Source organism: Portunus trituberculatus, chromosome 27, assembly GCF_017591435.1.
Source record: "Portunus trituberculatus isolate SZX2019 chromosome 27, ASM1759143v1, whole genome shotgun sequence".
NCBI classification, from domain to species: Eukaryota; Metazoa; Arthropoda; class Malacostraca; order Decapoda; family Portunidae; genus Portunus; species Portunus trituberculatus.
The window spans coordinates 17,857,585-17,867,037 of NC_059281.1; the positions used below are offsets into that span (position 1 = coordinate 17,857,585).

The 9,453-nt window shown below is 44.5% G+C and overlaps 1 protein-coding gene across 1 annotated transcript; it reads right to left on the reverse strand.

Annotated features, from left to right (window-relative positions):
- Positions 1-5,588: 5,588 nt before the first annotated feature.
- On the reverse strand, positions 5,589-6,426 carry LOC123509635 (acanthoscurrin-2-like). The gene is made up of 2 exons (XM_045264070.1): positions 6,390-6,426; positions 5,589-6,249 (listed from the first exon to the last, which is right to left on the reverse strand). The coding sequence occupies exons 1-2, from the start codon at positions 6,390-6,392 to the stop codon at positions 5,815-5,817; spliced, it is 438 nt and encodes a 145-aa protein (XP_045120005.1). The 5' UTR covers positions 6,393-6,426; the 3' UTR covers positions 5,589-5,814.
- Positions 6,427-9,453: the final 3,027 nt, after the last annotated feature.

Sequence of the window (9,453 nt, forward strand, 5' to 3'; positions counted from 1 at the left end):
GGTGAACAGCAGGCATTGTTTGTGAGCGTATATATGGTGAGGACTTGAAGCGAATAACTCGTTGTCTCCTATTTTGCATACTTTTCTCAAGTGGTTACAGGAGGTGTGTCTCCTAGAGAAGCCAGGAGTTGTCTGATCTCTCGGAGTTGTCTGATCTCTCGGCCAGACACTAATTTCAAAGAGACTTTGCATTATACTCAATTAAAGTTAAACACTACAATTAATTATATTTACACTATATTTAGTTACATTATACAATACGACCGTTATCCTCACAATATTCCCCCGCCTAGAGCGGAGCGTAGAAATTTCAATGAACTAATAGTAATAAATATAGTCAGGATCCTTCTTGATACGCACAGTCCGTCTTGTCCGAGGCTGCTGAAGAGAGCACCACAGCATCTTGCACAGGCTGTGGCTTGCTGCTCGACGTCGTCGGTCCACGATGGCCCTCACGTCCGAAACTAGGACTGGAGACAGGTTCAGGAGATGGAGACGGTCGTGCCGGTGTCGTAGATGAAGACTGTGGTAAGTAGGCAGGCTTCAATCGATTGATGGAGATAGTTTCATGAGCGCCAGATGGAAGTTCAAGAATGAAGCACTTGTCCGCCCTCTTGTGCACGCGAAAGGGACCGGTGTACGGTGCCTCGAGCGAGCGACGAACGCGATCTCTCCTGAGCCAGATGTGGTTAGTGTGGAATAAATCTGGAGGAATGAAGGAGTTCTGGAGGCTGTGATCACTACCTGTTGATAGAGAAAATGTCAATATGTTGCATGTGACGTGCCAAGTCCTGGATGAATTGATGTTGAGGTTTTAGTGCCTGTTTCTCTAGCAAGACGCGGAAATAGTAACCGACTTCCTGTGACGGCAGTGAAAGGCGAATAACCAGACCCCTGAATCCATTCCTGTCCTCTGGCAATGATCGCGGTCTTCAGCGTAAGGCGTGCGTCTCCAGAAGCCCATTTGAGGATGGGTGGTATGCCGTGGTCCTGATGCGATGAAATCCCACCATACGTGATAATTCCCTAAAAAGGTCACTCAAATTGGGCACCTCTATCGGTTACCACATACAAAGGAACTCCAAAGCGAGATACCCAGGTGTCCAAAAATGCGGCAGCTACAGTAGCGGCTGTTATATCAGCTACAGGAGTTGCTTCTAGCCATTTTGTTGATCTGTCAATACAGGTTAGTAGATATTGACAAGTGAAGAATATTGAGATCCATAAGGTGTTGATGGTGGCAATGGGCCAACAAAGTCAATATGAACAATCTCAAAACGTGAACATGCACAATGTCAGAAGTGAGGAATCATTCTCCTATAAAAACTGACCATACCAAGGAAGCGGCGTAGTAAAGTTGCAGAATCCTTCGGCCGACGAATGTTAGAAGTTTTTTCTCTCGTGGTGGTCGCAGGCCTTCTGAGGATACTTGGTGTCCCAGGAAACATAGGCTTTCTTCATTGAAGACATTTTTCCAGCGAGACCCTTAACTTATGATCCTGCATCTTCTGAAATATATGCGGGAGAGGGTAGCGATCAGGCTTGGTGATTACGTTAAGGGAACGGTAATCACCTGTGACCCGCCACTCTCCCGGCTTACTCTTGGGGACCAGATGTAGAGGAGACGCCCACGGTGAACGAGAGGGGCGTATGATGCCGGAAGTCAGTAGTGGTTGGAATGCTTCCTTGGCGGCCTGCAGTTTGTCGTATGGTAGACGTCTAGGGGAAGCAAAGCACGGTGGAGAACTTCCTGTGTCAATAATGAGAGGCAGTGGTGACATGGCATTTATTCCTTTCTATTTGATGTGGTTCAATCACAGACTTGTATTTCGCCAAAAGAAGCTACACTTTCTTAGGTAGACATGACACTGTATTTATAACATAATGGGGTTTTCTTAGCTCACCATGCACCTCTAACTGGATTACGCTGTCACGTAAACATCTACCTTTACAGTCAAAATATCATAGCCAAGAAGTGGCGTAGTAACATCAGCCACTACAAACACCCAGTCAAATGTCCTTTTAAGCTCAGGTATTCTAAGATGCAAGAACTTCACCATAGGTTTTAATCTTTGAACCACTTACATTAGAAATACTCACTGGTGTTGGTTGAAGAAAGTGGCCGGACATTTTGGTTATGGGTATGATAGACACGGCAGCACCGGTGTCCACCAAAAACTTCATCTTTGTGACGCCAACTAAAGCTGCAACTTCCAGGAATGGCAGGCTAGTAACAGTAGCACAGACCTGCCGATCTAGTTTAAAGAACTAGATGTTGAGGCAGGTGCTTCAGAAGTAGTTGAACGAGCCGGGGAGGTAGGTCTTGAAGATGACTGCATGTGAAGGGACTCCGTTTTGGTAGGCCATCTACACCAAGGCTTGCAGGTTCGAGCTTTTGCGCCGAAGTACAGATGAGCACGACACACCACTGGTTGTTGACCTTCATGGAAGGGTTTCAACCCGTAACTGAAGTGCCCGACGATCGTCTTGTCGCTGTCCTCGAGCCAAAGGTATAAGCTCGTCTCCTAACTGGCCAGCCGACTAAGTGGTAGGTCTTTCTGTGCTGCAAAAACTGTACCAATCGTAGCTGGAAGAGCTTGTGTAAACTTGTGCCTCACTAAGTCCTCACTCACACCCACCTTTGTAGCGATGCTCAGTAGTTCATTCATGTAAGCAGACGGGCGTCCTGCAGTAGAGTTAAGTTGTTCAAACAACTCCAGTTTGGTCCGTTCAAACAATTGAATCACTTAGGGCTTGAGACTGTCAAAGGATTTAGAGGTAAGCGTATCCGCTGTTAGTTGTCCTACGACGTTGGGTGGAAGCGTAGATAGAACTTGGTTGACTCTGAAGATATGCGTTGTAAGTGAAACTGTGCCTCCATGATGGTGAACCACCCTTCCACTGAAGACTCCATGAACGTGGGTGGCTTAATGGAGACGTGTTGTGCTTCACCTTTAAGTCGTCGTCTTCACTTATTTTCTCAGTCTTCACTCCGTGTCTCCCTAGGTCACTCCGGGGTCACCAGTTTGTGGGCGTATATATGGCGAGGGACTTGAAGCAAATAACTCGTTTTCTATTTTATATATTTTCCTCAGGTGGTTACAGGAGGTGTCTGATCTCTCGGCCAGACACTAGTATCAAAGAAACTTTGCATTATACTCAATTAAAGGTTCGAACATTAAAAGTGAAGCAATACACAAATGAAGCATGATACATAAAACAACCAACCCTTAACCTGAACACTTGTTCAGTTAAATTGAAAGTCAATAATTTAAAGTCAATAAACTACATAGTTAAACACTACAATTAATTATATTTACACTATAATTACAGTTACATTATACAATATGACCGTTATCCCCACATGCTCAATGAAGTGTGCTACATTAAAAGGAATCTAATATATAGCAAAGTTGGGTTTAAATTACTTGCTACTTTTTGCTAGTTGATAATCTTTACTACATTGTCTAAATCTGTGGGAGACGCGAGAACCAGAGAAGTGTCAGTCTTGACTGAGGATAGAAGAGTGATCAGCAGAGTGTGACAATGGCTTGGTGCTTGATGTAAGAAGGTAGTCATGGCGAGTCCGGGTGGTGAGTTGCCTTGCCGTGCACATTGTACACCGGGCAGGGTCTTTGTGTGAGTTGCACCATGACAGTACAGTGTTTCAAACCGAACATGCAGCGAGAGACTTGTAAGGTGTGAACGTGATGTGTTTCATCATACTTAGTGGGTGTTCAAGACCTCCAGTAATTATTTTAATGCATTCATTTCCATTTATGATGATGTCTATCTTTCATATTTTTTTTTTATATCTTTGATATTTACACTGGTAGTCTCTTGACACACCAGGTTTTGAATATCAGGCCAAACATCAAAGAAACTTGAAATGAAAAGTAGTGCTGGCTTTGAGAGACTCCGAGAATCATTAATGGACATGCAAATACATGATTAACAGTACAGTGCATTATGATAGATGGGTAGATAGATAGAAAACTATATGGATAGGAGTCCTGCCCTCCTGGAGCTCTCGTTCCCGCGCTCTCCCTCACGCGTGGTAGTAATGCTGAAATCCTTGAGCAGTCAAATGCTGGATATATATACCAGGGAGTAGTGTGGTGTGGCTCATTGCACGCGCTCGGCTACTTCATTGTGCATGCGAATTCCACACTTTCAGTGATGAATTGTTGAAGTAAAGACAATTGATATTGTAGGAGTATTGCATTTGAATCACTTCATAAACTGAATTCAGTGTATCACAGTTTGCTCATTTGCATAAATAACGAAGAGTCAATTAACGACAAGAGAGTTAGTGAGCGATCACATCCTCTTGGAAAATTTGGGATGGAAGGAAACAATTAGTCACACAGGTCAGAATTCATTTCGTGGTGGTTGAAAACATTGAATATAAATCAAAATCCGTGTCAGTTGAATACAGTTGGCAAAGTCAAACTAAAAGTGTGACACAGTCCCGTCCCCATTGACTGCTGCTAGAAATGACATCATTGAATTCGGATCACCGTGAAATTGTAAAATCAATGGATGCACTCATGAGCTCTGAAATGTATGTGAGTGGTCAAAAAGTTTTATTCACGCCATTCGCTGCTGTGGACTGAGGACTGGGTTGCTCTTATGATGCTGCTGTGGCCTTGCTTGTAAAGGCAAAACACAGAGCAGTAATAACTGGGTTTTTCTTTTTCATATATTTACAGAAAATACGAAACTTCATTAGCATTACCTGGTAGTTCCGATTGTGTTATTCTTTTGTTTGTTTGTTTGTTTGTTTGTTTTCAATACACTATCACTGCGTGTCGTTTACATCTCTATATCTCCACAAGAATCACTACGCATCACCATTCCTCCCCACACACACACACACACACACACACACACACACACACACACACACACACACACACACACACACACACACACACACACACACACACACACACACACACACAAATCAAAATGTATACGCGTGAATATTTTATTACCAAGGATACATAAAAAACCGAACAATTTTCCTTGAATATTTTCTTTTCATCATGTTTTACTCATTTTTAGTGCTGCGTTTTTCCTCGACATTTTTTTTTTTGTGTGTGTGTGTGTGTGTGTGTGTGTGTGTGTGTGTGTGTGTGTGTGTGTGTGTGTGTGTGTGAAATGTAATAAAAATAAAAAGCAAAAATATATATAATAAAAAATGCAATTACCTTCATGGATCCACACGGGAAATAAAAAAAAAGTTTCCTGCCGCTGCCTTTTTCCTCTTCGAACAATTTTCTAAAGTAATACTTTAGAGAGAGAGAGAGAGAGAGAGAGAGAGAGAGAGAGAGAGAGGGTGGGGATTTGGGCAAATAGATAGCAGTCGAGAGATCTTCATGACAGGTTCTCTGGGCTAACTATCTTTTGTGAGTCTCCTTCGCTACATTGAAGTTCATCTGCGCTCCTGGTGGACACTTATTGAGAGATAGGGCGAGTGTTGCTACGTTGGTGCGTTCAGGTGTTATAAAACAGCACCTTCGCGTCTGTGTGTGGGAGGGAGGGTTACTCCGGTGGCAGAAAAGGAGAAAAAATAAAGCATTAGGTGGATGCTGCAAACATTTTATTGTGAGTTCACTTACTTAGTTATTTCTCCGGCGTTTGTTTTTTGTGCACATCTGACCCCGCCATCACTTGGCTTGGCGCTCATGCGGTGCCGGGGCGATGCGTCTGTGTGAGGAGGAGGAGGAGGAGGAGCAGTGTGTTATGTATATACAGGTGGTCGAAGTCGTTCAAGACACAATGTGTTGCTGCTGAAGGAGTCTGGGAATCTCATTTGCCGTAATAGCCGCCGCCGCTGCCGCCGTGGCCACCAATGAAGCCTCCGCCAATGCCGGCGCCGCCGCCGCCGCCGCCGCCGCCACCGCCGTAGCCTCCAGAGGATACGTGAACCACTCTCGTGACTCCACCACTGTGTCCGCCACCAATTCCGCCGCCGCCATAGCCACCTCCGAATCCACCACTAAACCCGCCGCCAAATCCACCACCGAATCCGCCACCGCCGTAGCCGCCACCGCCGTAGCCGCCACCGCCGTAGCCGCCACCGCCGCCGCCGCCACCACCACCACCACCACCACCGTGGCCGCCAGACACAACCACCCTGGTGGTGACTCCACCATGCCCGCCACCTCCGTGGCCGCCGTATATAATGCCGGCGCTGCAGGAGGCCAGCAGGACGCTGACGCCGAGGGTAACTGCGAAGACTTTCTGCGGAAGGAGAAAGGAGTGAGAGGTGGCAGGTGGGGATAGATGGGAGCAAGACAGCCTCCGCCCTCAACATATATAGAAACAGCATCTATAGCAATATCAGCATCGTGCTGGCCAATGAAAGGGTGAAGAGTGCTCACCATGGTGCTCACTGCTGACTGAGTCGCTAAAGTGACTTGCCTCTCTGGGCTGGCGCCGCCATATATATTCCTACCAGGCAGCAGCGGCTCTCCTGGCCTTCACTGCAGGTTGTCGTGTCACTGCTGTGGTTGAAGGTGAGAGTTGTCAACTAAGATGTCTTCAATGACTTTTTTTTCAAACATGGTAAAATAGTGAACTCGTGCTTGTTTGTCACCCCATCAGCCGGTGCCAGTCAGTCTGTGGTGAGGCGCCTGAGTGGCAACAAAGAAAGGGTGAATTGCATTGTCTTCTTGGCCTGATTCGCGCATCATTAATGAAAAGAAAAAATGCAATAAGATTATTTAGAAATTCCTATAGTGATTTGCGTCTCATGGCAAAGTATCCTTGATTTATGAAGGGGTCTTGCCACACACACACACACACACACACACACACACACACACACACACACACACACACACACACACACACACACACACACACACTGACACACACACACACACAACAGAAAATACACCTGAGATTCCGTTGTCACTGTGTCTTTCCGCCTCAGTTGACGTTGTCACTTTGTCTTTCCGCCTCTCTGACTCTCTCTCTCTCTCTCTCTCTCTCTCTCTCTCTCTCTCTCTCTCTCTCTCTCTCTCTCTCTCTCTCTCTCTCTCTCTCTCTCTCGTGTGTTCTGCAGGCGCTAGTCACGTTCTGGTGTTCTCAAGGCAGTAAGGTGAAGGGTCTTAGTGTGATTGATTGTCTGCATTAAGTATTGTGGCTTTCATTGTTATTTTGTTCTGCACTGTTTATTTATTAAGTTTTGGTTACGCCATACTCTTGCGTTTTGATTATTAGCTTTTCGTTATCTTTCTTTAACTCATCTTTCTTCTACTTTTAATTTTGTCCTCCTCCTTCTTCTCTTCTTTTTTTCTATTTCTTCTTCTTCTTCTTCTTCTTCTTCTTCTTCTTCTTCTTCTTCTTCTTCTTCTTCTTCTTCTTCTTCTTCTTCTTCTTCTTCTTCTTCTTCTTCTTCTTCTTCTTCTTCTTCTTCTTCTTCTTCTTCTTCTTCTTCTCCTCCTCCTCCTCCTCCTCCTCCTCCTCCTCCTCCTCCTTCTTTTCATAAATACCACGAAAGAATATTAAGAACACGCAATAAATGATGCACAGGGGCAATAAACAACGGTTATATAAACAACAGCAGCAACAACAATAAACAAATTGAACACAACAATAAAAATAAGAATGTTTTTGTCATTCTAAGGTGAAAGAAAACGGAACACTGGAAAACATAAAATCATGCAGTGGCGGAAATTGACTTGTAAGAGAATACGAGTTGAGGTAAGAAGGGGAATGTCAAAGAAAATGAAAGGAATAAAGAGATGCTGAGGGATTCTTGGTTCTTGTTTTTTGGCCTTGTATATGCGAATAGTTATTGTCTGTCCTTGCAAGTCACACCAATAAGGAAAGACACAAAGGCACACACTTACACTCTCTCTCTCTCTCTCACACACACACACACACACACACACACACACACACACACACACACACACACACACACGATAAGGTACCATTGAGAAAGAAAATAGTATTAACTGATGAGAGAAATTCAATTATGGTTGTAGGGAACAAGGCACAAAAACACACACACACACACACACACACACACACACACACACACACACACACACACACACACACACACACACACACACACACACACACACACACACACACACACACACGATAAGAAAAGAAAATATTAACTGAAGAGAGGAATTCAGCTATGGTTTTAAGGAACAAGAAACACACACACACACACACACACACACACACACACACACACACACACACACACACACACACACACACAAAGCCTACACGTTGTATCTCGCGCATGACATCTCAAACACAACACGACACGAAGTAAGTGTCTCGCCACAGTGTTGCTAATGACAGACATCCTGGCGAAGGTTCCCACTGACGGTCGCTCTCTTTTCCTTTGCTTTCTTGCTGTCTCCTGTACGGTCATCAGATTACATACAGTGATTCAGTGATTTGTCATGCTGCGGTACACGGCCTTTCCTCTTTTTCCTCTCTCATGCCGTCCTTTCCTGCACCGCACTCACACACACACTCACACTCACATTCACACTCCCACACCAAAACGGCAAAGATAATTCTGGGTTGATAAGGGAGGTCTCGGTATACAAAAAATATGAAAAGAAATACTTGTTTGAAGTTAAAGATGTTAAGGATAATATCTTGTGCGTACAGACTGTAGAACTGTGCCCATTCTAAGCGAAGTTTATTATATTAAGTTTTGATTAACTTTGCTATATACAATTTATCAGTTTGCAAATCCTAGGACCCGCGCTTTGTACTTTGAACATTTAATTTGATAATGTTGTCAGAAGATGAACATTGGCAGAAAGGCAATCAGCAGTGGTGGCACTAGGCCAGAACAAACACAGAGCAAGACAGAGTGGAAGAATCAAAGATATCGCCCTTGTTGATTGGCGCACACCAACAGCAAAGGTATGTGGAGAATCCTGTGAGAGGCCTTTGTCCCGAGGCGGAATACCAATGACGGTATCAATGATGCGGGACAAGGCGATGACGTGGAGGAGACGGACGGAGGAGGAAGACAAAGGAAATTTACAACAATACTGTTGGGAGAGATGGCTTGCTATGGATTAGCAATCGAGGACTGGTTCCTTTCATGAGAGAGAGAGAGAGAGAGAGAGAGAGAGAGAGAGAGAGAGAGAGAGAGAATGCTGCAATAAGCTATCGGACCTACACATTGCAGTCTCTATTCGGATGGACAGGTTAGGAGCGTGTGATGAGGCATCCGTCGTCACCACCACTGCCCCCTAGTCACTGCCATCTTTGCATACTCTACTAGCGTGCATCAAACTCATTAAGAGTTAGTGAATCCCTTTAACTCCTTCAGTACTTGAACTTATTTCTACCTTGAGGTTTGGTAATGATAGACGATTTTATTCATATTAGGAAGGATCAATGGAGATCAGAAGATTAATGGCAAGAGTCTCACCATTTTTAATCCTCATATAG